The sequence below is a fragment of the Peromyscus californicus genome, unplaced genomic scaffold, assembly GCF_007827085.1.
Source record: "Peromyscus californicus insignis strain IS unplaced genomic scaffold, ASM782708v3 Scaffold_5__1_contigs__length_169319896, whole genome shotgun sequence".
Classification (NCBI taxonomy): domain Eukaryota; kingdom Metazoa; phylum Chordata; class Mammalia; order Rodentia; family Cricetidae; genus Peromyscus; species Peromyscus californicus.
The window spans coordinates 111,711,331-111,739,298 of record NW_026294573.1 but is presented as its reverse complement, the minus strand read 5'-3'; the positions used below and the strand labels follow the sequence as shown (position 1 = coordinate 111,739,298).

The 27,968-nt window shown below is 39.0% G+C and overlaps 1 protein-coding gene across 4 annotated transcripts in view; it reads left to right on the top strand.

Annotated features, from left to right (window-relative positions):
- Rars2 (arginyl-tRNA synthetase 2, mitochondrial) overlaps positions 1–27,968 on the top strand; it is a 62,528-nt gene that overhangs the window by 14,630 nt on the left and 19,930 nt on the right. For all 4 annotated transcript variants that reach the window (XM_052715489.1, XM_052715490.1, XM_052715491.1 and 1 more), the window contains 16 exons: positions 650–747; positions 1,657–1,712; positions 4,426–4,509; positions 8,001–8,077; positions 9,157–9,315; positions 9,938–10,044; positions 11,985–12,080; positions 14,083–14,143; positions 16,137–16,213; positions 19,295–19,419; positions 20,529–20,596; positions 20,677–20,786; positions 21,363–21,458; positions 22,317–22,391; positions 24,815–24,878; positions 25,292–25,363. In XM_052715489.1, the coding sequence (XP_052571449.1) occupies positions 650–747; positions 1,657–1,712; positions 4,426–4,509; positions 8,001–8,077; positions 9,157–9,315; positions 9,938–10,044; positions 11,985–12,080; positions 14,083–14,143; positions 16,137–16,213; positions 19,295–19,419; positions 20,529–20,596; positions 20,677–20,786; positions 21,363–21,458; positions 22,317–22,391; positions 24,815–24,878; positions 25,292–25,363 (1,425 nt within the window). The remainder of the gene's footprint in view (positions 1–649; positions 748–1,656; positions 1,713–4,425; positions 4,510–8,000; positions 8,078–9,156; positions 9,316–9,937; positions 10,045–11,984; positions 12,081–14,082; positions 14,144–16,136; positions 16,214–19,294; positions 19,420–20,528; positions 20,597–20,676; positions 20,787–21,362; positions 21,459–22,316; positions 22,392–24,814; positions 24,879–25,291; positions 25,364–27,968) is intronic.

The window sequence follows — 27,968 nt, the reverse complement described above, 5'->3', positions numbered from 1 at the left end:
TCATGTCTCCTGTATCCCAGGCTGGCCTTGAACTGGATATGTAGCCAATGATGACCTGAACTTCTTTCCTGAGTGCCTGGTTTATAGGCATGCACCACCACACCAGGTTTATGCGGTGCTAGGCTTGCACAAAGATTTGTACAGGCAAGGAAAGTGCTGTTATCAACTGAGCTGTTGTGACCTTAGGAAAATCAACCTTCATGCTTTCCCTTCCTTGTTTGTGAGCATAGCACTCATCTCCAAAGCTGTCGTGCAGACTGAGTTAATACTTGTAAAATCCTCCTCCCAGTCTTTGTAACATAGTCTGCTCAATGACTGATCAGATCCTGCTCTTGGCTGGGGGATTACCATTTCCATGGGACTCTTGCAGTTGACCTCACGAAGCTTCAACGTCCTGATCTCTGGGTATCACCGGTGGTTACTGTAATATTGAATAGATTAGATTTATAGGCCCTGAGTAGCCCCTTCATTGTTAGCTCACGTTTTAAGTGCTCTTAGAGGAACTGGCAGCAGGTGATGTTGATTCTAGCGGCTCTGTAATTAGAGTGAACAAGTTAGCAACATTTAATTTCCAGTAGTACAGTAGTTAAGAACATGGATTATATTTTTCTTTCTCTTATCACTGAATCCCACCCCTTCTGTTTCCCAGGCAGTGCTGCAGCAAGTCCTTGAAGACGGCTCTAAATATGGGTTAAAAAGTGAACTTTTCTCAGGTCTTCCCCAGAAGAGGATTGTGGTTGAATTCAGGTCAGTGGCTAATCATCCTTTGTGCTGACTAATCCAGCTGAAAGGGCAGAGAGGATCATAACTCCCTGATTGAGTTTGCATTAAATTACACGTGGGAAGTTGAAAATCAGTGACACTATGTTACCTTGTTAGGATCACAGTGAATCAGTCATTAAAACAGGAATAAAAAAGACAAAAATAGATATTTTACATCTCTAGTATGTTTTTGCCTTTCCTTGTTTTAGACAGGATCTCCACATTGGTGTTGAACTGGATGTGTAGCCAACTATGACCACCTCTTACAAAATTTCCAAATAGCACCACCAGCTTGGGACCAAGGATGCAGCATTTTGAGCCAATGGGGGACATTTCTCATTTAAATCACAGCACTCTCTTAAATAAATTGTATGTGTCCCTTCTCATAAGATTTAGGAAATCACATTAGCTACGAAAGTAAGGTATCCAGTTATAATTCCATCGTGGCTACTTTGGTTGCCAAAGGAATTGAGTTTGCCATTTCCATTTCGTAGGATTCCCTTCTTAGTAGCACATGGTTCCAGGAAATGTCAGATTGATGGTTTCAGGGGACATTTTGTCAGACTGTCAGTCCTGTCCCCAGACACCGTTACCTGCTGAGCATCTCTTCAGCACTTTATCTTCCTAATCTTAAAATACTTTGTTTCATAAGCATGCCATTTCTGAGTGTCACACTACTTTGTGGATCACAGGATCAATGATTGTTGGTCAGTGATAGGTGATTCCTTCCAAATTCTAATTTATCCTTACTGTTAATTCTGGTGTCCAACTTACCTTTCTCCTGAATTACCAAAAGCCCTGCTCCTTAATTATGTTACCCTAGAGAGGCATTATCTAGTTCATGTTCAAAATTTTTGTTACTGGAATAAGAAAATATTCTTGCAATTTTTGCAGTTCACCTAATGTTGCAAAAAAATTTCATGTTGGACATTTGCGCTCCACCATCATAGGTAAGTATTCCCTTTAATAGAAAGCACTAAACATGTCTAAGGGAACATATATGATAGTGCAATGTAATGGTTCAGAGTTTAAATGAAAAGGAAAGAAGCTCCACAAATGTAAATTACATGAGCATAATGCTAAGTAAATGTTGCACTAAATTGAAAAATTGGTTTACATTAAAAACCAGAATTTATTTCAAAAGGTAAAGACTCTGAAATCAGTTTTCATCAGTATGTATGTTATGATTTTAACTGTTACGCATACAGAAAACTGAATAGTCACAAATTATTTCTGTGGAGTTGGCAGAAATCTTTCATATTTTTTGTTCCTATGTTTTTGTTTTAAATAACTTTGTTCTCAGTATGTATCTGTAATTTTTAAGACTGGAAACTAAAATTTTTAATAGAAATTATTTACTCTACGAATACTAAAAGTACTTCATAGTTATAAAGCTTCAATGCATAATACGATTTTTTGAAGTGTGCATCTGTGTGTCTGTGTGTGTGAGCACGTGAGCATTTGTGTAGGTGTGGGAACTGCCTAGAGTCCAGAGTTCTGGGTGGTTGTGAGCCACCCAACATGAGTGTGGAGAATTGAACTCTAGTTCTGTCAAGAGCAGCCAACATAGCAGACGCTCTTTAACCACTGAGCCATCCCAAGTGCTGCCCTCTATTTAAAATAGTTTGCAGAGCTGCACTTCAAAACTCAACTTAGAATTGTGCAGTAGTAGAATTGGAGTTTGATATATTTAAAAATCGGAAAAATTAGTACAAGTGGCAGATTATTGTTAAAAAAAGAAAGCTTTCATTGTTATAAAGTCCTTGAGCAGTGTTTTATAGGAAGAAATGACAAAACTTTACCAAAAGTATCTAAGAAATATATTGTTTAACACAATCCACATTGAATTGAGTCAAAAACCTAAGAGTAAATGGATAAGTGGTACATGATAAAGTAATCACTTTATCAGGAAAATATTTTGATCAGGAGGGGAGAATATTTATTGAAATTTTATATATGCTACCTCGTTGGTCTATGCAGTCCAGAGTCTAGAAAATATTCTTCAATAGCCATAGTTTTGGTTTTGTATGAGTGTATTTGTTTATTAAGTATATAGCAAGTAAAAGAATAAACAGCAAGGCAGAGAGAGAAAGAGACAAAGTGAGTGGGCAGATGGAGAAAGAAAGCATAAAACCAAAATATGGTCAAATCAGGTGCTCAGAACATTCAGCAGAAACCAACCGGGAAATCCTTTTAAGACAGCCAGTTAGTAGAGTTCCCAGCTAAGAGAGTCTCCTCAGGTGAGACTTCCAGGTATAAGAACAAGCAGCAACAGTCAGGGGTAATGTCACTTCAGCCACTCCCGACTTCAGCTGAACCGGTGTGGGACCTTGAGACAGTCAGCTGAGTTTTCCACCTCCAGCTTCTCCTTCCTACTCTCAGCGCTTTATGTCAGGATAAACCTCGGGTGGAGATGATTTATCTTCCAGCTCTTTGCATGGACACAGGGTTTAGACTCACGTTTTGCTACTCTTCCCTCCATGTTACAGAGTTAGGGGAACCAGCCCATTCTCAATCAAAGGCCCACATGCTTGGGTCTGAAGTTGGGGTGGAGACAGCTTCTCTTTGAGTTTGAACAGCACAGGACAGTTTACCAATTAGTGTATATATTTTTTCCATTCAATGTCACAACAGCACCGTTTGGAAAGTACTGTTAACTAAGATTTATGAGGAAGAAATTCAGACATAAGAAGTAACTTTCCCAAGATCACATGGATAAAGTATTTGTGGCTGGTATCTGAAATAGTCCAATTCTGAACCATACATATATATTCAGATTTTTGTATTTGTGAGCTGACTGTATACTAAGAAAACAGGTACACAATATTGGCAGCAGCTGAAGAAGGTAATTGTTTCTGCTGAGACTATAGATTTGAAAGGTGTGGAAATAAAGATGCTTGCAAAGAAGGAAGACGATATAATTCAAGTTAGGCTTTTTTTTTTTTAATCTTGTTGATGTGTTACAGAGTCTTATTTGTAGCCCAACTTGACCTAGAACTACTATATAGCCCACACTAAGCTAGAACTTCTAACAATCTTCGTGCCTCAGACTCCCAAGTGCTAGGATTACAACTATTTGCCAGCAAGCCACTATATTTAAATCAGGAAATGATTTATTATAGAATATAGAATGGTTCTCAAAGTTATTGGGAGAACTAAAGACGTTTTTAATTAAGCTGACATAAACAGCTCTCAAAACATTCCACAGAGTTTGGTTACCAAAGGAAGATCTACGTCTTCTACCATTCCTTCCGTGCTCTATAACCAAACTTGGGCCCTCTGGAAGAGCAGCGAGTAATCTTAACCACTGGGCCATTTCTCTAGCACCCTGAATGCTATATTCCTTGGAATTAACTAAGAGTAGTAATTATTCTGACATGTGTTTCTAACTGCCAGTAATGATGCTGATGAAAATTCTCTTTTTGGGAAAATTATGGAAATCTTTGGAATAATGCCTCACTAAGTAATTCCTTACTCCATATCCTCACACAAGTAAACACATCACGAATGCTTTTATAGAAAAGATTGAGTTGGTACGTTTTGTTAGAAGGGTTTTCTATATAATAATAATTTACTTATAATAATAAACTTAATAATAGAGAAGTACAGAGTTTTAAAGCCAATATGGATTTAAAAAATAAGATTATATTTTTTTACAACTAGGAAATTTTATAGCAAATCTAAAAGAAGCTTTAGGACATCAAGTAACAAGAATAAATTACATTGGAGATTGGGGCATGCAGTTTGGTGAGTATTTTGACATGCTTTTCATTTTATTATATGGCTTAATTGTTTTAAGTACTATATCATTTGATCATCTGTATGGAATGTAGACAAGATTCCTGTTGGATAAAATAGTGTAATGTATCTGTGGTGCTAGGAATTGAACCTGGGGTCTCCTGTATACCTAGTACATGAGCTACCACTGAGCTGTATGTATCTGCCTGTAGAGTTACATAGTCTATATAATTCTCATCATAAAATTAAATTGACATATTCAGAGCAATATCTAATAGACTAGTACATTTAACACATATATGTTAAGCTTTTAGTAAGGAAGAGTAGCTTACCTTTATTGGTTAAATGTATAAATGAATACACAGAGAACAAATAAGTTTAGCTGTGTATTTCCATCTTGGCCAAAGCCTGCCGTTTTTAAATCTAGTAGGTCCAACACTCCCTGCCCCCCAAACCATCCTATGAGAAATGGGATCTGTTATTATATGACTGAGTAGCCTAGAGGTAAAACAAAGCATGATACTTTGGCTTTCTCTTGAACTCTCCAGTGGAAGAGGTGGAGGGCGGAGGAAAAGGGTTTGCATGCCATAAATCATGTCTCAGGTCATTTAGAAACATTGTGGTTCATATAACCCAGTAACCTAGGCATGAGGAAGGTAAGACAGGTGAAGTAGGTGATGACTGTGAGGGTCTGGTTGCACATTGAATACAATCCTGTAATGTTTTTAAGATCTGGCTATACTGCTACATTCTCTGACAGAGAGATACACATATCAGCAGATTCCTAGAAGACAGCTCTCCCCATCAGGATTTTTGTTGTAGCAGTCTTTTTGTGTGCTCTTTTTCCCACAAGATGCTAATTCCTTGAAGGTATAGACTGTGCCGTAATTATTTTTGTATCCACAGTGTGTGGCATGTAAGAGGCACTCAGTGATAAATGACTGCTTACAGTACTAATAGCAAAGCTAGGTGATAGTGTAAGGCTTCTCTGAAAGCATATAGTGTGCATCACCAGTTCTGAAATTCACTAGCACGTTTATGTCCCACATCCAGTAACATACAATCATAGTTTCCAAAAGAAAGACCACTTCATTTAAAGAAACCTTTGCATAAGAAATTTATCATGACCTTTTCTTATGAGTAGTATTACTTCCGTTACTAAAACTGTTTTCAGACCTTAGAAGTAGAAGTTAGACCTGTTAATAGTCTGTTCAGTTCACAACAGCGGGTAAGTCAGAGTTTAAGTTCTGGGTACAACAATCAAGACTTCATCCACTTTTATTCCTTTGACTGGTTTAGACATTTCACAGACTTCAGCAAGGATATGATTTGAGTCATCCTCAAATTTTGGCTGAAGGATTTTACAATAGTATTTTTCTATTAGGAATGTAGTTGGTTTTTTGTTTTGTTTTGTTTTGTTTACATTTTGGGGTCCCATCACCTAGCTCCCCAAAAAAATACACGGAAACTTATTCTTACTTAAGAATGCCTGGCCTTAGCTTGTCTTGTTTCTAGCCAGCTTTTCTAACTTATCTTAAATTGTCCTGTTTCTCTTTAACTACATTTTGCCTCTAGTTTTTTAGCTTTCTTCATCCTGTATAACTTTCTTTCTTTCTTACCCCATGGCTGTCTGGGTGGCTGGGTGGTTTGCCCCTGGCGTCCTCCTCTCCTTTTCTCACTCCTTGCTCTTTTTTTCCCCTAGTTTTCTCCTATTTGTTGTCTCTGCATGCCAGCCTCACCTATTCCTTTCCTGCCTAGTTATTGGCTGTTTGGTTCTGTATTACACCATCAGGTGTTTGAGGCAGGCAAAGTAACACAGCTTTACAGAGTTAAACAAATGCAACATAAAAGAACGCAACACATCTTTGCATCGCATCATTAAATATTCCACAGCATAAAGGAATGTAATATCTTAAACTAGTATTCCACAGCATAGGAATACTGTAATTAATGATCTGTCAGCATTCCATTATAGCCATCATTGTAGAAGAATTAAAATTGTCTTCCAGCTATGCCATTTGAAAGTTGGCACTTGGCTTCTGTGCACAGAATTAGTCTTTCAACATGTATCAGACTGAATGGAATCATTTTGACTTCTCTCATCTTCCTTTTAGTATACCACCGAAATCTCGAGGTGATTTCTCCCAGAGTCCAGAAAAGACGCGAACAAATGGCTGGGATTCTAATCTTAGGGATATCAATTGAATCTATGCACACCGAGCTCTTTCAGTCCATTCTCTTTATTATTCTATGTAAGCTAATTCTCTGCCTCTGATCTCTCTGCTGTTCTGTCTTTGTTCTGCCTTAGTTCTCTAATCTACAGCTTCTTTTCAGCCTTCATTCTTAGCTCTTCTCTTGCCTGATTCCTCCGTATTTCTAACCGGAGACTCCTTGCAATAAGGAGCAGAGCCATTACCATGGTAACAAGGTTCCAAGGTCTCAGGACCAGAGGGAAGGGGCGCAGTGCTCAGTGCCACAGACTCTGAGACATAGTTTTTTGTCAGCAGTCTTGGCAAGTGAAGAATTGGCAGTTTTTTCTTAGGGTGTTTTGTGTTAGTAACCTTGGTAGACACCTGCGGCTCTGACCTTGTGCATAACTGTAAAGTTTTAAACTTATGATCTATATATAAAGGCCTTTAATCTAGTTTGAACCTGCTCTGAGGTATAATTGAACTAAATGCACTGCAGTTTGTGTTAGACTGAGGAGAGATTATTATTTTCTGTGTTAGTCTGAGCAAAAGGAACAAAAGCAGGCTTTGAGTGTCCACAGTCTAGTGGCACAATGGATCTGGCTATGAAGCATGTCTTAGTACAATTTCTATACAATTTCTATAATCAAAATGATACAGCTAAATGAAAAGTCATCTTCCTGACCACCTACAGATATATGTGCCCATAAGACTGAGATGTAATCATGAGATTAAATATATACATTACATGAAGATGCATGGTAATGGGGAGATATCATAGCTGGTATTGCAGAAAAAGTTTACATTAAGAAACAGCCAATTCATTCAAAAGGCAGTAATTCCAAAACGCCTTGCATGATGGTTTCCTCCAACAGAACCCTTAGTTCTGATAGGTTGACCTTCTGAACACTAGTTGTTACCTGCTGTATACTCCCATGGCCTTTTGCTACCAGCAGCTCTCAATAGTATACACCGGGCATCTCCATATTCTGCTCCCAATACCCTGAATCATAATTACATTTGTTTTTCTTTTAAAATAAACAGAACTTTAATCATCTTTCTCAGTGCTGTCTAGGATCTTGAACATTGAATACTCTTGTGTTAAATAGCATTCTATTCTCTGCTGAGTCTCACAGAAAAATTACCACTGGAGCTGGAGAGAGTCATTTTATAAGATATGCCTTATATATACCAGTAATTTTCAGAGTTTATAATTGAGAAGTTCATCTTTTATAGAATTGTAACTGTTTCTCACCATAACTGTTCTATTATTTTATTGTATAATTTTTCGTTTACTCATTATCTTGATAGGTCTGCTGGGGACTGGTTTCCAGCTGTTTGGCTATGAAGAAAAACTCCATTCCAATCCTTTACAGCATCTCTTTGATGTAAGTTGGTAAGACAACATTAAAAAAATGCTTTAACATTTTTTTCAGAATACTGTACAAAAACTTTTTAAAGGATATACTTTTAATTAACGAGGGTCCAAGCCCTGGTTGATTTCAGTTCCATGTCCAAGTGTTTTTTTGTTTTTGTTTTTGTTTTTTAATTCCTGTTTTACTTGATTTTTAGCCAGTATTTCCCCCAGATATATAGAATCATCTTAGAAGTAAGGCATAGGATCTGCTCAGGCAGTACACATTTGCAGTCCTAGCACTCAGGAGGTCAGCCTGTGCTACATAGTCTCAAAACAAACCAACGAACCAACCATAAAACTCACATAGGCTACTGGCTAAGAAAGACACTGAGAAATTTCTCTGTGTTCTGTCAGTTTATATATTTCATCTTACTTCCTCATAGTCATATTACTATGACTCACTAAGACTTGTAAATGTTTAGTGTATACTTTTTCATTAGCTCCTGCACTACATCTGAAAAGAATGGACTAGGGACTAGTCAGGTGTAGGCGAAGGAAGGCTATAAAATCCCTACCCCTTGATGCTCAGCTACTTGCTGATGAGAGGTTCAGGGGTCAGGGAGTCATTACCCTCAGTTCTGTACCTGCTGCTGACCACCAGAGTTTGATCATTCCAATCCAGTGGTCACATAGATGACCCTGTTTAAACTAAATGGGTCACAACACCAAATAGAAGTCATGGATCTGGGAAAGGGATAAATAGAGAGGAATGGAGGTTGATAATGGTGAGTGGAGGGGAGGCACAATTGGAATGCATTAGGACATGTGAAACTGTCAAAGAACAAACAAAAAATTATTTTTAAGTAGCCGTTAAATCTTCCATTTATCTTTTTTTGCTGGATTAAGCCATGCTACTTTGATTAGCCTTTCTCAATGAAGTTTCAAGAATGTTAAATTGCCATTTTTACCAAAGACACCAAACTATCTGCTTAGTGAAAGAAGAAAAAGAAATCACTCTGCTGTGTGGCCACTCAGTTAACTTTCCATGTGGACTCTCGGAATTGTGTATGGGGATGAGAGTGTATAATCATATATTTAATGTGCTTTTAGGTTTATGTACAAGTTAATAAAGAAGCTACAGATGATAAAAATATAGCAAAATTGGCACATGAATTCTTCCATCGACTAGAACTGGGTGACATGCAGGCCCTTTCACTGTGGCAACGATTTCGGGACTTGAGCATTGAAGAATACATTCAGATTTACAAGGTACCCTAGAATCTCTGTGTTCCCTTTGCTGGTACTGCTGCTGGTTACCACCTGCTGCTTAAGCTCTTATTTAAGAGTAGATTTCTAGTTTAGTTGAAAATCCAGCCAAATGGTGTTCTTGGAGAAGAGAGAGCTAAAATACAAAATAACCCAGATGCTCTGGTCCTTATTCTGTCAAGAAACGTAATTGTGAGCTAGTACTAGGTGGTGGAAAAGATGGCTCTGTAGTGGTGGGAGTGAGTGAGCAAGGTGAAGAGCGGTGTGAAAGGAGAGCTGAGAGGGCTAGACTGGAGCATGAGGGATGCCTTTTCCAGGGCTGTACAGTGTAGTGCAGACTTCTGGTCTCACAAGCATCCACAGTTGCCCTTGGCTGCATGGATACCTGAAGTGTGATGAGAAACTGTAAATGTTCAGTGCTTTCTAAATTCTAAAGCCGTAAATCCCTGTGACTGCTATAGGATACAGCAGATACATTGTGAGGACTTGGCCAGTGGTGGTATGAGTCATTAGAAAGTTTAAGCTTTATTTTTCCCATCCTTGTGGTAGATGATAAGACATCTTTAGTTTTGTCTTAGTGTAAAAAATTAAACAACATTTTCCCCATATTTCTGAATCCTCTTAGCGCCTTGGAATATACTTTGATGAATATTCAGGAGAATCATTTTATCGTGAAAAATCTCGAGATATCTTAAAGTTGCTGGACAGCAAAGGACTTCTACAGAAAACAATGTATGATCAAATTACTATTCTTTCTGTCTGTCTGTCTGTCTTTGTTTTTCTTGAAGATTGTGACTCATTATGTAGTCATGGCTGGCGTAGAACTAACTATAGACCAAGCTGGCCTGAAACTCTGAGTGAGGACAAGGATGAGGTATGGAACAGTTTTGCCATTTGTACTTTCTCTTGCCAGGTATGGTGGTACAGACCTTTAATCTCAGCACTTGGGAGGCAGTGGCAGGAGGATCTCTGTGAGTTCTATGATAGGGCCACATGGTGAAACCGTTTATCCAAAAAAAGTACTTTCTCAAACTGTGGGTGGGAAAGCTTACCTGTAATTTCTACATGCAAGAGGCTGAGGCAGGAGGTTGGTGAGTTCAAGGCTGGTCTGAACTATACATCAAGTAATGAGATCCTTTCTCATATGCTATATATCACTATCATAGCCAAAGTCTCATATTCATAGGAGAAAGGATGGCACCTGTTATAATAGGTAACTTATAACAATATAAAAACAATGTGGCCTGCCTCTGGTTACATAAATTAATAATTTGAAAAACAGGAAATAGAACATACTTTTGTGGCTTAACTGCATCTTTTGAGAAAAAAAAAAAGCTACCAGTTTCAAGAAATATTTAAGTCAACTTATGAAAATAGGTATAAAGCCAGAGATAATGGTAGTACATCCTATTGACATTGTTGTAGGTATAAAGCCAGAGATAATGGTAGTACATCCTATTGACATCGTTGCCTTGTATATAGTAGAAATCTTTCCTTTTTGAGAAACTTGACAAACAGTAAATTTTGCATTTTCATGTTATTTTATCTTGATGTTTTGATACATATGCTCATTATGGAATGTCTAAGTCAAGCACATTAGTACACTTAGCTGTGGTGAGAATGAACTATGTGCATATCACCTCACATACTCAGCTGTGATGTGAATGTTAAATTGTAATTAATTGATGGCATCTGGTAGAGTAGAACTTACTCTTTCTAGAACTTACTCTTTCTTTCCAACTGCAACTTTGTACCCTTTAACTAACATCTCCCCTTCCTACCTCTGGTAACTTAACTATTCTCTTTCTAAATTCCATTTCTGATGTCATATAATTTTTGTTTTCTTTTGTGCCTGACCTATTTTTCTGAGCAGAATGTCCTCCAGATTCATTTGTGTTTCACAAATACATTTCATTTTTAAGACCTGACTAGTACTATTTCTTGTTATTACATCTTTAAAATCTATTGGCCGATGGACACTGAGGCTGATTTCATATCTTGACTATTGTAAATAATGCTACAATGGACATGGCAGTGCAGTATCTTTTCAACACTGTAATTTTAATTCCTTTGGATACATATCCAGAAATAGAATTGCTGGATTAAAGAATAATTCTGTATTTCAATGTTTTTCAAGAACCTCTTTATTACTCTCGGTAATGGCTGTACTAACTTACATTCCCACCAGTGGTACATAAGGATCCCTTTTCTCCACATCCTTGCCAATACTTACCATCCTCATTTTTGTTATTGTTGTTGGTTTTTTTTTTTTTTTTTTTTTTTTTTGATTTTTCGAGACGGGTTTCTCTGTGTTGTTTTGGTGCCTGCTCTGTAGACCAGGCTGGCCTCGAACTCACAGAGATCCACCTGCCTCTGCCTCCCAAGTGCTGGGATTAAAGGTGTGCACCACCACCGCCCGGCCTCATTTTTGTTTATTTGTTGAAATAAAATAAAAGGCATTCTAACACAAAGGAGGAACGATCACTGTAGTTTTAGTTTTCACCATATCCTCTAACTTACTGGTTTTGACAATTGTTGATTATAGCTTGAACTGACACCAAATATTCCATGAGCAATAAAAATAACTTCTGCTTTACCAAAAATGCTATGGATGTTCTACCTTCAAAGTAGAATCCTGATGTTGATTTAGGGTTTCCCTTTTGCATTTCTAGAACAGGGAATGTTGTGGTAGATCTCTCTGGGACTGGTGACCTCTCTTCTGTCTGCACTGTGATGCGAAGTGATGGAACCTCTCTCTATGCGACCAGGTTTGTAATCTGCGAAGGTGAGCATGGCAACGTGAGACTTCGTACTCTTTGTCCCAAGATTAATGGAGGATAGTCATCTTATCCTTCAAACTGTCTTAAAAAAATCCTAGTTGCAAATTATAAATCTGTTTGCATATTTTAAGAATATTTGCTGGGTTTCTATTTATTGCCAGTTGTAATTTCCAGAAAGACTTAATATCAGAAGAGTGGGATTCTATATTAAAATCTATTGACTATCATAAGCTGTTCACAGCAGAACACATCATTCCATTTGTAGTCCTTCATAATCATATATTAAGTGTTTTTGTAAGTACAGATTGTTAGGAAGTATATTCTAAAAAATGACCAAGTTATGGTTCAATGGTGACCTAACCATTTTACACGCATGTAAATGCCAAACTTCATTATATTGTGAAAAATTAGGACGTAGGCTTCTCCATGCCTCACCCTGTGGAAGTGAGCACTCATTGTTCATATATGAGAGTTGCACTTACTAAGCACACATGTATATATTAGAAAATTTCATTGTGGCAACTAATTATTGCTAGGCAAATTAAAGAAACTAAGCCCTGCATCAGTGTGCAAACAGTTCCATTTAGAACAGAAGTACATGTGTGGAAGGTGTGGTGTTGAATGCCTTTAATTCCAGCACTCTGGAGGCAAATGCAGGAGTTCTCCTTGAGTTCAAGAACCGCCTGGCCTACACACAGAGTTATAGTTCAACCAGTGCTACTTAGTGAGGCCTTGACCTAAAAGTAAATAAATAAACAAACAAATAAATGGATAAATGGATAAATAATTTTTTTTACTAAGGTATGAATACATATTCCATGCAGTGCCTGGATCATGAGATGGATCCAAATCATATTTTGATCATTTACAACACTTCAGAGGATGTAAAAAAAAATGTTTGCTAGGCAGTGGTGGCACACGCCTTTAATCCCAGCACTTGGGAGGCAGAGCCAGGCAAATCTCTGTGAGTTTGAGGCCAGCCTGGTCTACAGAGCGAGATCCAGGACAAGCACCAAAACTACACAGAGAAACCCTGTCTCAAAAAAAAACAGGAAAAAGAAAAAAAAAAAGTTTGCCTTCTCAGTATTTTCAACTTCAATATGTTACTAACCTTTGATGTTACTTTTTAATGTGTGTATATGGGTGTATCTGTGAGTGTGTATACATGTGAGTCCAAGTGCCCTGGGGTCTAGAAGAGTCTGTTGGATCCTCTGGAGCTGTAGTTATAGGCAGTTGTGAGCTGCCTTTCATGTGCTGGGAACTGCACTTGGGTCCTCTACAAGAACAGTATGTGTGCTCTTAACCACTGAGCCATACAAGGACTTAAGAGCTCTTTTAAATTCAGTAGAAGTTATTGCTTTTGAGCGATCCAAGATTTTAAAAGTTTGCTAACACAGACTGTGGTAGAAGGTACTTCTTTGGCTCTTTTGTCATCTATATTATAATTGTGTTCTTAGAGAAAATATATCGTAGAAAAGTAACAGCTAGATGGTTCTTTTCAGTAAAGGCTTAGTTAATTATAAAACACCTGTAAGGTACTTTTTAAGTAGGGGTTGGAGAGAAGGCTCAGCAGTTAGGAGCACTGACTACTACTCTTCCGGAGGACGCAGGTTCAATTCCCAGCATGCACATGGCAGCTAACAACTATCTGTAACTCTAAGATCTGACACCCTCACACAGATTTACATGGAAGCAAAACACCAATGTACATAAAATAAGAATAAATAAATTATTTTTAAAAAAAGAAAAGATAATTTTTAATGATTACTTGCTTTTGTTTATTTTTAGTTGTTTTTTAATTATACTTTCCAGGGCATTGTAGTTTGTTTTTTTTACAAACCTAATTTTGTTATTATTTCTTAAAAAGTGTACTGGGACTCTGCAGTGATAATTCACATACTCCAGGCTACAGAGTAAAACCGTTTTTAAATAGAATTGTCTCCGTGTTATCAAGTAAGTCAAAGCAATTATAACCCATTTTTTTTTCCAGGGATCTTGCAGCTGCTATAGATCGAATGGACAAGTATAATTTTGATACAATGATTTATGTGGTAAGTAATCACAATAAAAAACAAAAGATTATGAATCCTACCTCATGGAAACTAGAGAGAGACAGAAATAGGAAACCAGGGCCAGAGAGATGGCTCAGTGGATAAGGCACTTGCCTTGTAAGACTGATGATGTCAGTTTGATTCCTAAAACCCAGGTAGTGATGGAAGGAGAGAATCAACTCTACATAATTGTCCTCCAACCTCCACATGTGCATCACGGCCTGAATGCCTGTGTATGCACGTGCCCACACACATCAGCAAAAAGAAAAAAGGAAACTGTGGAAAACTTTGGCAAAAACAATTTTGTCAAACTATGAAAAATAAATATGAAGTTGATTAAGGTAGTGACTTCTTTTTAATTTTATTTTGTATAAGACCCAAAAATCAAAAGTTTACTTGCTTCATAGTGAAAAAACAATTACCAAAGTCAAGAAGAAGGTGGTTATATGAAATTACTATATATGAGTTACTGTAAGGCAGTTGCATTTGTCCCGTTGGTGCATTTTTAAAAATTATTTTTTCATTTGTTTTGAGGGGAGGAGTTTATAACCTGTTTAAAATATCATCAAGGGAATGGAGAAGCATCAGGCACTGCCCACGTCTGTACAGACATATATGCATGCAAAACACTCATACACATAAAATAAATCTTTCTAAATTTTTAAATAAAAATTTAAAACTCTATCAACTCATTCTATTGTAGTTTAATATGTAAGCTTTATTGCTATAAATAAAATAAAATGTTAGAATTATATTTTAAAAAGAACTTTTTGGGCGGTAGTGGCACACACCTTTAATCTCAGCACTCACAGGACAGAGGCAGGTAGATCTCTGTGAGTTTGAGGCTAGCCTGGTCTACAGAGTGAGTTCCAGAACAGCCAGAGCTACACAGAGAAACCCTGTCTCAGAGAGAGAGGTGGGGAGAGAGAGAGAGGGGGAGAGAGAGAGAGAACTTTTAAAATCTTGTAATACCTTAAGACAAGAAATTTCAGACTAGCAGTGGCTCTGAGTACCCTTTACTCCACTCTCTTCTACAGACACATGAAGTTACTTTGTCAAAATCAGATTGACATTTGTAGAAACATTCAAATCTCATCAGTTTTTCCATGCATTCCTGTGTAGGTGGGTTTTAGGGAACAGTATCCCATGTATAGATCTGTGTAGCCACCACCACCACCACCACATTCGGAACATGAGTCTGTTTCATCACGGAGCAGACTCCCTGATTATCCACCACTTCATCACAGTCCCTCCAACCCTTGCCTTGATCTTCATTAGAGTTGTCACTTTGAGAGTGGTGTGAAAATGGCATCATACAGTATGTAACTTTCTCAGGTTTGTCTTTCTCCCAGCTTAGTGATTTCCCTTGAGACCTATCTAAGCCATTATATCACAGTCTGATCCTTTTATTGCTGACGAGTACTCCAGTCTCTTCTCTGCCTGCCTTCCTTTGTATAACCAAGAAGGTGCCACCATCTCGTTCAGCTCAGCTTTGGCCTTCTGGAAATAGAGATTATAACATCCGAGAGAAGGAAATGAAATAGAACATTCTGATTTTTTTTTCATGTTTTCTGCTGTCTTAAGGAGCTGTAGCTCTTATTTTCCCATCAACCTAAATACTCTTGTCGTGCATTTAAGATTTGTCTTATTTATGTGTATAAGAAAAAGAAAATGAACGAATATGTGTATGGATGGTGCATGCGTGTGCAGGTCCCCACAAGTTAGAAGAGAGCATCACATCCCCTAGAGCTGGAGTTGTGAACAACCACCCAGTGTGGGTGTGAGAACCAAACGTAGGTCCTCTGGAAAGAGCAGCCAGTAAATACCCTTAATCACTGAGCCATTCTCCAGCCGCTAGTGTGTTTATTTGAAACATTGACGGTGACTTTAGTCTAACAAAACTCTAATGTTAATTTGTTTTAGGACCAGCTTATTTTTATTTATTAATTTGTTTGTGTTTTGTTTTGTTTAATTTCTAAAAAATTTCTCCAAGGCAGACAAAGGGCAAAAAAGGCATTTTCAGCAAGTGTTCCAAATACTGAAGATCATGGGATATGAATGGGCAGAAAGGTAGGATCCATGTTGTTCTTTGTTGCCTGATCAAGGTCACTTATTTCAGCTCAGCGTCAGAACATAACTACAGTAATTTATGTTCAGTTCTCTTTTCAGGATGTTGGTAGGAAAAGACAGATTGATTTTGTATTAATTTATGTCCTAATAAATGTTTTTATTAGATGTCTGCTATCAGTGTTTTGGTTTTCAATTATTAATATCCATTTCCTCTTCCTCATATAGACAACTAGTAATTTAATCACAAGCTAGTGATTATGTTAGTAAAGTGAAACTTAAGTGGACTTCAAAAAATGACATCTTATTTTTTTTTTATTCTCCATAGTTTGGTTATACATAATGATACCTTAATATATGTATATGTGAATTCTTATCATATTCACACTGTTCCCCTCTTCTTCCACTCCCATTGATCCCCTTCCTAATGAGTCCCCCTTTCTGTTTATTTTTTGATTGATTGATTGATTGATTGATTGATTTTTTTATTTATGGGCCAGCGATTTATTAGAGTTGATTAAAGAATGTGGGTGAGGTGTTATTGATAGGAGCATGGACGACTTTCTTGGGGCAACAGTACAGACAAAAATGTCTCTCCCTTCACCAGCAACTATTAACTTCCAATATGTCCTCAGGGAGGGGTAGGACCTCATGAGCCCCTCTCAACTCCTCCCCACTCCATTAGGGAATGTTCTATGGGGCTGGTCTTGGGCAGGTTCATAGTTCATTAATGTATTGTCCCTGGCATATGTAGATGTCATTCCACAGCACTCTCCTACTTCCTCCAACTCTTATATTCTTTCCCCCCTCCTTCTACAGTGTTCCCTGAACCTTGGAGGGGGTGGGGTGATTTAGGTGTCACATTTAGGGCTCAGCATTCAACAATCACTCTGTAGTTAGACTTTGCAGTAACTGTTGCCCACTGAATAAAGAAGTTTCTATGACCAGAGCTGACAACACTTAGAAAGGTACTTTCATGAATATAATATGTCCATTTATTAAAACACTAGTACCACCTTCATTAAGGCTTAAAACCATCCAAGCTGTGAGCTTTAGCTATGTATACATCACCAGGTATGAATTCCCTTCTGTGGAGTGGACTCAAATCCAACCAGAAAACAGTTTGTTACCCCTATAACAGTCTTGCCAGCGTTACCCCAATGGGCACATCTTGTCTGGCAGGCCAGGAATATAGCATGCAGGTCCACAGCTGAGTAAGAGTATTGATTATACCTCTCCCCCCAGCCTAGAGCATCTTCCGGTATTATGAAAGTTAGCCAGCAGGGAAGAAACTTCCAGCCCAGTCCCAGTTTGATTTCTCAATGTGCTGTAACTGAAGCATATTATATCTTATACTGTTGGTGGACAATCAAATAGCTTGTATTGTTTTAGGGACTCAAGGAGCTTTCCTGAGTAACAAGTCATAAAGTGGTATCCACCCTGGCACCGAGGTTTTTTGTTTTAAATAAACTTATGGCTTCTGGAAGCAGTTTATGCATTCCAGAGTATTGCCATTCAAACTTTTAAAGGTTATTTTGTTTAATTAGCTTACAAAGTAATCGGTTTACTTGTAGCTTTCTCATACATTCTTAGTTTCGGTTGTCCCTCTTCCCTCAGCTCTCCCCAACTTCTTTGATCTCCATCCCTATTTTAATCTTTCCACCCCTGCTGTTCCTCTTTTCATGTCTGTATCAGATGTGTTTTACTACCCGTTGCCCCCACCCCTTCCCAGGCCTCTCAGGAGTGCGTTCCTGCTTTCCTGGCATCTATGAACAATTGATTCCCACATGTAAAAATTACAAGTTAGGAGAGAACATAGCAATGTTTGTTTTTCTGAACCTTGGTTACCTCACTTAATATAATTTATGAGATGTTGCATGTAGAATAATGAAAGTAGATAGTTATCTCTCACACACTGCACAAAATTTCAACTCCAAATGGGATCATAGACCTTTACATAAGATCTAAAACTGCTTGAAGAAAAATATGGAAAACAATTTAAGATATGAGCAAATATAAGGGCTTTCAAATGACACTTCAGTCGCCTAGGAAATACGGGTAACATTTAACAAATGGAACCTCATAAGTTAAGCATGTGTACAAGAAAGGAAACAGTCAAGTAAAGGAAGTGTACAGCTACACATGATAGAGGATTAATATCTAGAATGCATAAGACTTTAAAAAACTAATTAGGAAAACAAATAACCAAACCAAAAAATTTACTATGAAGCTGAACAAAGAGGTCTCTAAAAAAATAATAAATGGTGTCACTGTAGTCAGGAAGCAGTCAGGAGGATCTGTGAGTTTAAGAGCAGCCTGACCCACATAGTGAGTTCCAGAACAGCCAGAGCTATACAGTGAGACCCTGTTTCAAAAAAACAACATAAAAGTGTGTGTGTATGCCAATAAATATTTTTTTTAAGTATTCAACATTATAAACCACCAGGGAAATGCAAATTAAAACTACTTTGAGACTCCATCTCACTACAATTAGAGTGCTGTTATCAAGAAAACAAATGACCACAAATCCCAGTAAAGATGTGGGGAAAGGGGAAGTTGTCTACTACTGTGCTGGTGGAACTTTAAACTGGTACAACCACTGTGGAAATCAATATGGAGCTGCCGTATGACTCAGCTACACCATGTCTGGATAAATACCGAAAGGGCTCACTATCCTGCTACAGAGACTTGCATTTCCATGTTTATTGATGCTCTTTCACAATACCTAGGAAATGAAACCAGTCTGGTTGTCCATAAAATAATGAAGATGTACCTGGACACAATAGTTTTTCAGCTATAAAAAAGTCACGAAAATTTTTGTTTGAAATGGGGTCCCCTGCAGAAGCTAGCCTTTAGCTGTGTATGTACCTGAGAAAGACCTTGAACTCCTAGTCTTCCCGCTTCCATTTTCCAATGCTTGAATTGCTACCACATATACCATTCCTGGCCACACCCCTATTTATTTGATAATTCTTAAAAACTCTGCTACAAGGTTAAAAGTTTGTTTTCTGAAAGAGTGCTAAGATATACTTACATTATTAGCACCTTTTTAGCTTTTGGTTAATAAATGCCTGTCCATTTCAGGTGCCAGCATGTACCTTTTGGGATAGTAAAGGGAATGAAGACTCGAAGAGGGGATGTCACTTTTCTGGAAGATGTCTTAAATGAGGTTCAGTCAAGGATGCTACAGAACATGGCTTCCATTAAGAGTAAATCCTCATTGCTACTTTTATGCTTTCTTGGACTTTCATGAACCTGATCAAAAGTAGCTTTCATAAATTTGACACAGAGTTCAGTTGTTCATTAATATAACTGTAGTCTTTTCATGGACAGCTTGAATGTTGTCAGTCTGTTGTCAAAGTCATCCTGTCAAGGGCTTGCATTTTTATGTGTCTGTATGTGTACAAGTGCACACATGCATACATTCATGTTGAGGCAAGAGGAGTTCTCAGATATTGCCAGCTTTTTATAAAAAACACACAAGCAGGATCTCTTACTGGCTAGGCTGGCTGGTCATTGAGCCTCCCTAGTACTGGGATTGCACACACAATCCACTACTCTCTTGGTTTTTTTAAACATAGGTTCTGGTTCTCATACTCAGGTCCTCAAGTTTTCAGGGGGTCATGCTTTTCTATTGCTGTGATGAGACCATAACCAAAGCAACATATAAAAGAAAGCATTTAATTTGGAGCTGATGGTTGCAGAGGTTTAGAGTCTGTGACCATCATGGCAGGGAGCATGGCAGCAGGCTGACAGACATGATGCTGGAACAGTAACTGAGAGCTTACATCTTGATCCACAAGCAGGAGACAGAGAGCTAACTGCAAGTGACATGGGCTTTTGAAACCTCAAAGTTCACCCCTCAGGGGCACACCTCCAACAAGGCCACACCTCCTAACTTTCCAAGCAGTTCCACCAAATGGGAACCAAACATTCCAATATGAGCCTATGGGGGTTCTCATTCAGAACACCACATTAGGCAAGCACTTTACCAACTAAGCTATCTTCCAGCCCAAGTCCTTGCATTGTAAATTGGATCCAAGTTATTAAAGTTCATATAACTATTTAATCTTCACCCTTGGAAAAATAAGTATGGGCTTTAATACCTTACAAGGGATATTTATAAAAAAAATAATAAGTTCATGCTTCTTTACTTTGATGTAGGCAGGAGCACTAACTATTAGCCTAAAGGAGGAAGATAAAGCACCCATTGTCTTATTTTTTGATTGTACACTTTCAGATTTTTTTTTTGCATGCTGATCCATTATTCTTGAACAATATGGTGTAAGTTGAAGATAACTGCCTTTATCTGTTTCAGCAACAAAAAAAATGGAGAACCCACAAGAGACTGCAGAGAGGGTAGGGCTCGCAGCTCTCATCATCCAGGTGGGTTATGACTCCTTCCTCTGAGATCTCTTTGTCTGGTGTGTAGCAAAACCCAGGGTAATGATGTACTCTCATTTTAGGATTTCAGAGGCTTACTCCTATCTGACTATCAGTTCAGTTGGGACCGTGTTTTCCAGAGTCGTGGGGACACTGGAGTCTTCCTACAATATACCCATGCCCGCCTCTGTAGGTGAGAAGAGGCTGCAGGGAAGCTGGAACCTGCCTGGTGTGGTTCTAAGACCAGTTGTGCCGGGCGGTGGTGGCGCACACCTTTAATCCCAGCACTCGGGAGGCAGAGGCAGGTGGATCTCTGAGTTCGAGGCCAGCCTGGTCTACAGAGCTAGTCCAGGACAGGCTCCAAAGCTACAGAGAAACCCTGTCTCGAAAAACCACCAAAAAAAAAAAAAAAAGACCAGTGGTTAGCCCTGTTTTCTGGACTTTTCCAAGTTTCTTATTCAAAACTGGGTAAAACACAGCAGACCTCTTATTGCTAAGCACTTATCAATCACCTATTATAAGAAACACTTTTGTGCATTGTCTTACTTCGACCTCAGGGTAATTCTGCCAGAGAATATCCTGTCACCTACATTTTAAGAGACACTGAAAATAATTTGAGGAAAATGAAGATTTAAATCAATGTTAGTGTCAAAGTCCAGGACTGTATTAAGGAGATCAAGACTGTATACCCAGAGCTAATATTCATCACATGTAGCTATGGCCCCTCAAAACCTGATCCTTTCACATTTGTTTAAACTTTTGGTGACAGTTTGGAAGAGACTTTTGGATGTGGTTACCTCAATGACGTCAATGTTGCTTGTTTACAAGAGCCACAGTCAGTTTCCATTCTCCAGCATCTTCTCAGGTATGAGGTTTTTCTGTTATTACCAAGTCTGATACTCTGAACTGAGAGCATGTTTTGCTGATTTCTAGTCATTAGTTCAGAGGCTGCCTCCTGCCTCTAGACAGGCAGAGGTGGGCCAAAAAGGAATCTGACTTTTGAGGACAGACTGGGATAACAGATCAAGCCAATGTTCAAGGTCAATCCTAGCCTTAAAAGTATTATCACAAAATAGAACACTACAAAGGAGTAGTGCAGTCTAAGCCCGCTGTCTAGGAAGGTGAGGCCTTAGAGCATGGTCTGTGAATAAGACGATCCCAGGAGGCTGTGTTATGACAGGGTGAGGAGAAGCCCTGCCTCTGTGCAGCTTTTCAGAGATAAGAATCCTCCAGTTCGCCTTGTGGCTTCCGCTCTCAATCTCCTATGCATTTGTCTGCCTAATACCGCCACACAGGCAGGCCATACCTTGGTCTCTAAGAGATCAGAGAACAAAGAAGTAGGTATGTGTCTATGAAGGCAAATTTCCTTTGATTGCCACACAGTGCTCAGCTGTTCTTTCTTTACATAAGAAAATTTTACTCCCACATAATATGTGAAAGAAAATAAGCCCTCCTGATTCCCTTAGCCTTGAGACTAAAGCTCACTACTTTAATAGGCAAGGTTTTTTCTTTTTCTGATTTTGCTTAGGACTAGCTCTAAGAGCTATAAAGATGATTTAGACTGTCTCTGCTATCAAGGAATTTATATGAAAGAAAAATTCACATTAGTGATCAAATGTACCCAGGTCTTTTTTCATATGCCTTCTTAACACCAAAGGTATTTAACATCTTAACGTGTTAGCTTCATATAACAAATGATCAGCCTGTTCCTGTCATCTTTTAGGTTCGACGAGGTACTTTATAAATCATCTCAGGACCTTCAACCTAAGCACATTGTTAGTTATCTTTTAACGCTAAGGTAATTTTTTTTTAATCTCCTTATTTTCTTTTCAAAATCTTTCTACGATTTATTTTTATTCAAGTGTGTGTGTGTGTGTGTGTGTGTGTGTGTGTGAGAGAGAGAGAGAGAGAGAGAGAGAGAGAGAGAGAGAGAGAGAGAGAGAGCGAGCTCACAGGCATGCATACTAATTTAAATGAATGATAAACTCAGAGTCATCAATATGGGTAGGTGCTACACTGAGGCAGGAAATCAAAGCACTTCCCCTTGGAATGGTTTAAGCAAGAGTGATGCAGAGCTTCTTTTCTTCCCATGTCATCTGTCTGTAGCTTCTGGGTCACTGGCTGTAAATGTGCCTGTTGTGTGCGGCTGCACCTGTGCCTGCCTGGATGCTGTCTAGTCTGTCCCTAACAAAGGGCTCTGCTCTCTGTTGAACAGACAGCATCATGTGGGGAAGAAATAAGAGACACTACACAGAAGGAAACTTCATTGACTCCAGCTGACCCAGAAGCACTCAGAAAAACAAACAGCACTGTGAACATACATATCATCATCAAGCAATATCCATATGCTGTTTTCAGCATTTATGGCAGACATTTTTATTTTTTAAGGCCGCTTTTGTCATATCTGCTGTTTTCAAACACACAGACATTGCTCTCTGGATCAGAGACATGGAAGAATGCATAACTTACATTAGCTTAGGTTGTAAAAAGTAATTACATGGGAAGTCCAAGACAAAGTTGGTTGTAAAATTGTTCTCTTAAAGGAAGGTTAAACAGGCTAAATCCACACCTGGGTATCCAAATAGGCTTTAAGTGACCTCCAGGTATATTAACTCAGCTATAAAGTCCACCAAAGTTCAATCTCTGAATGTAAGATATAGTTTCATAAAAATGGTATCACCACATGTGTTTGGGTACCTTTGGAGGCCATCGGGTCCTTTGAAGCTAGAGTTACAGGCAATTATGATCTATCTGACATGGGTGCTGGGAATCGAACTCAGGCCCTCTGGAAGAGCACTTAACTGCTGAGCCATCTCTCCAGACCCTCTATTTTCTCTCTTTCACCTAAAGGTTTCTCATATGTAAATCTCTTGCCTTCAAAATTGCTTTTTCCTTTAGGTTATAGGAATTGTTAGATCTTCTCTGACAATTAGATTTCATTGTGTTTATTCTGTGATATAAAATAGAATCATAGGAACTGACAATGGCAAGGGTAGTTATAACACAATGACATGTGTATTGCCAAAAATGAACATATGAGATGTTCACCCAGCCCTGCTTTGAGGGATCAGAGTGGGCTAGTCAGGAGGAATCTGCAGGTGGTAATCAGAAGACTCAAATAGCTAGGAAGGAGGAAAGGTCCAGAGCTGAGCAAGTACTCCAACTATAATCACTAAAAGGATAAGAAATGTAATCCCAGCACTCGGGAGGCAGAGGCAGGCGGATCTCTGTGAGTTCGAGGCCAGCCTGGGCTACCAAGCGAGTTCCAGGAAAGGCGCAAAGCTACACAGAGAAACCCTGTCTTGAAAAACCAAAAAAAAAAAAGAAATGATGAGGCTGAGCCTTTGGCCTTAGATGGTTTTTAGAGTGGTTGTGTCCATATTGTTTTAAGCAGAGACACAACAAAATCACTTATAACTAAGGAGCAAAGGAATTAGGAAGCAAATCAATGATACCAGTTGAAAATTCATGGTTAATTTAAATGCTTTTACTCACTATTTACTGAAATGAGAGAATACTGTAACTTTTTTCTTGATTATACTTTTTACCTTATCTCCCAAGTTTTTGTTTTGTTTGAGGAAGGGTCTCACTGTGTAGTCCAGGCTAACTTGGGACTCTTAATCCTCCTGCATCTGTTCCCTAAGTACTACAGCCCTACCCCTGGCTCCCTCAGATTTAAATAAGTGTGTTGTTTTTTTGTTTTCCTACTTACATATAAGGGCAAATGCAAAGCCAAAAAGTCTAGTGAAATGTCACTTAAATAATTAAATGATTATGTGCATTTCATGGCTCATTGCTGCCATACCTTAACAGAAAAAAATACTTCAAGGAGTGTCTGGTTTGTGTGTGCAGTGCATTGATAACTAGTCTCTATCCCACCTCAGTTGACACAGGGGGAAAAGGGTATATACCCTGTTTACTTGTAAAAGTTGTCTACATAAGAAAATTCTACTTGTTAGAAAGGCATGTCCTATTTCTATAAAAAAGTGAAATCAAAATCTTAAAACTTGCCATTTGGTAGAAGCAGAACTAAATTCTAAAGCTTTGAGTTTAGCGTTTTATTACAGACAAGCAAATGCATTTATTTCAACTTGTATAACTTCAAATGGCTTCTTTAGTGATTCTAGGTTTTTCCATAAAGTTAAGTGTTGGACAGGTATCGGATTCATGGAACAGGAAATGACTACTGACCCTCATTGTGATCTCTCTTACTTGTTTCAGTCACCTTGCAGCTATGGCACATAAAACACTCCAAGTGAAAGACAGTCCTGCTGATGTGGCTGGGGTATGTTACATTCAGTGTCCTCTATATAGCCCCTTGGCAGCTGAAATTAATATTATGAAATGTTAGTACGAAAAGTCATAGGAATTCTTCTGAAATATCTTCTGTTGTTTAACTACAGCAGTATACTTTGTAACTTAGGTAAATAGAATCTGTTTAAATATTTCCCAAAATAGTAGACTATCAAATGTACCTTCTTCCATCAGATGTTCAAATGAGAAATTCTGCCACTCCCATGGCACACCTTTACTATACTGTTCTTTCTGTAAGGGGTGCTACGATATATTTCTCCTTACCTAGAGTATGCAAAAGACTCTCAAGCAGAATTCCTACTTTAATTGAATTACTTCTAAAAATCATTCTTTTTTTTTGCTTATTGCTAACATATTATTGAACATTTAATCATTATTTTGTAGGCCAGACTTCATCTTTTCAAAGCTGTCCGTTCTGTCCTAGCCAATGGAATGAAGCTTCTTGGAATTATACCTGTATGTAGAATGTAATATGTAATTTCTAATTAAAGTGTGGGCTTTTTAATGCCAAACAAGTTCTAGTTGTTATCAGATGCCTTGCTGTTCAGAATAGAATTTAAAGTATTATTCTGTGCCAGAATTATATATTTGTAATTTTTTGTGGGGTGAGGGTTGTTTCCAGATAGGGTTTCTCTGAGTAGCTGCAGTAGCTGTCCTAGAACTTGCTCTGTACCAGGCTAGCTTCAAACCCACAGAGATCCACCTGCCTCTGCCTCCCAAGTACTGAGATTAAAGGCATATGCTGCCACTACCTGACCAGAATATATATTTTTATGCAGTAACATTAACTTAATCTTTACTCTTAAAAATATGTGTGTATTTATTCATGGTCAGTAGGTATTCAAACATGTAAGAAACTAAGTTGGGTCTTTAAATTTCAAACCTTGTGATATAATTGGGGCAAAAGACTAACATTTAAATTCTGGCCTGAGGTCATTTTTCTAGAATATGTGTGTGTATATGTACACTTATCTGTGTGTACACTATATATTTCGATAGACTGTGTGTGTTACTAGAGAATGAGCCTAGAACCTTGTGCACACTAGGCAAGGGCTCCATCACTAAGCTATATCCCTACCCTTCTTTTTATTTTTATACTAAAGTAGATTCTCATGGAAATTGCCCAAGTTGACTTTGAACTCGTTGCCTAACCAGGCCTTGAATCTCTGACCCTACTGCCTTCGCTCAGCTAGGGTTACAGGCCTGCACATTTAGACCCTGACAAAAACTTTTTTTTCAACTTTTTGTTGTTGCTTGGGGGAGGGGATTAACTGAAAGGTAGAGGACAACTTTAGGAAGTGAATTCTCTCCTTCTGTTGTGGGTTCCAAGTGTCAAACTTAGGAAGTCAGGCTCAGGCTTATACACATAAGCACTTTTACCCTGCTGGCTCCAGAGATCTTTTTTTTTTTTTTTTTAATCAATATAAGACAAGGTCTGTTTAGCATCAGCTGGCCTGGAACTCACTATGTAGACCAGGCTAACTTGAACTCAGAGATATGCCTTGTGAGTACTGAGATTAACAGAAAATTTTGGGGGGCGGTGGGGGGGGGGTGTTATTTCAGTTTATAGGTCACAGTCCATTTTTTTTGTTTATTTGTTTGTTTTTCGAGACAGGGTTTCTCTGTGTAGCTTTGCACCTTTCCTGGAACTCGCTTTGTAGACCAGGCTAGCCTTGAACTCACAGAGATCCGCCTGCCTCTGCCTCCCGAGTACTGGGATTAAAGGCATGCGCCACCACCACCCAGCCCATTATTTTTTTTTAATAGATTTTCTACTCATTTTACATACCAGCCACAGATCCCCTCTCTTCTCACACTCGAGCCTTCCCCCCCAACCCACCCCCCACTCCCACCTCCTCCAAGGCAAGGTCTCCCATGGGGAGTCAGCAGAGCCTAGTACATCCAGTTGAGGCAGGTCCAAGCCCCTCCTCCCTGCACCAAGGCTGCACAAAGTGTTCCATCATAGGCACTAGGCTCCAAAAACCCGCTCATGTACCAAGGACAGGTCCTGATCCCACTGCCTGGGGGACCTGTATACAGTTCAAGCTAAACAGCTGTCTTGCCTTTCCAGAGGGCCTAGTCCAGTACCCTGGGGGGGCTCCTCAGCTATTGGTCCACAGTTCATGCCTTTACACTAGTTTGGATGGTCATCTCTGTACATTTTCCCATCATGATCTTGATGTCCCTTGCTCATGGAATCCCTCCTCTCTCTCATCAATTGGACTCCTGGAGCCCGGCCTGGCACGGCCATGGATCTCTGCATCTGCTTCCATCAGTCACTGGATGAAGGCTCTATGATGACAGTTAGGGTATTCAGCCATCTGATCACTGGAGTAGGCCAGTTCAGGCACCCTCTCGACTATTGCCAGTAGTCTAAGGTGGGGTCATCCTTGTGGATTCCTGGGAACTTCCCTAGCACTGTTTCTCCCTCTTCCCATGATGTCTTTTTTTTTTTTTTTTTTTTGGTTTTTCGAGACAGGGTTTCTCTGTGCAGCTTTGCGCCTTTCCTGGATCTCGCTCTGTAGACCAGGCTGGCCTCGAACTCACAGAGATCCGCCTGGCTCTGCCTCCCGAGTGCTGGGATTAAAGGCGTGCGCCACCACCGCCCGGCTCATGATGTCTTCTTTTATTATGGTATCTCTTTGCTCTCCCACTCTGACCCTGTTCCAGCTCGAACCTTCTGTTCCCCTATGTTCTCATCCCCCATCCATTGCCCTCCATTACCAACCCTCACCCCCAGTTTGCTCATGTAGATCTCATTTCTCCTTCACTGGGCAATCCATGCATCCTTCCTAGGGTCCTCCCATTTTTTTTTTTTTTATTCTCACATATACATCCCAACCGCAGTTTCCCCCCTCACCTCCACTCCCTCCAGTCTCTGCCCCCCACCTCCCCTATTCCCTTAATCTATACCCTTCCTGCCTTACTCAGAAAATAGCAGGCCTCCCAGGGACATTATCCAAACACAGCATAACAATAAGGCTAGGCACATAACCATCAAATCAAGGCTGGATGAGGCAACCCAGTAGGAGGAAAGGGTCCCACAGGCAGGCAAGAGTCA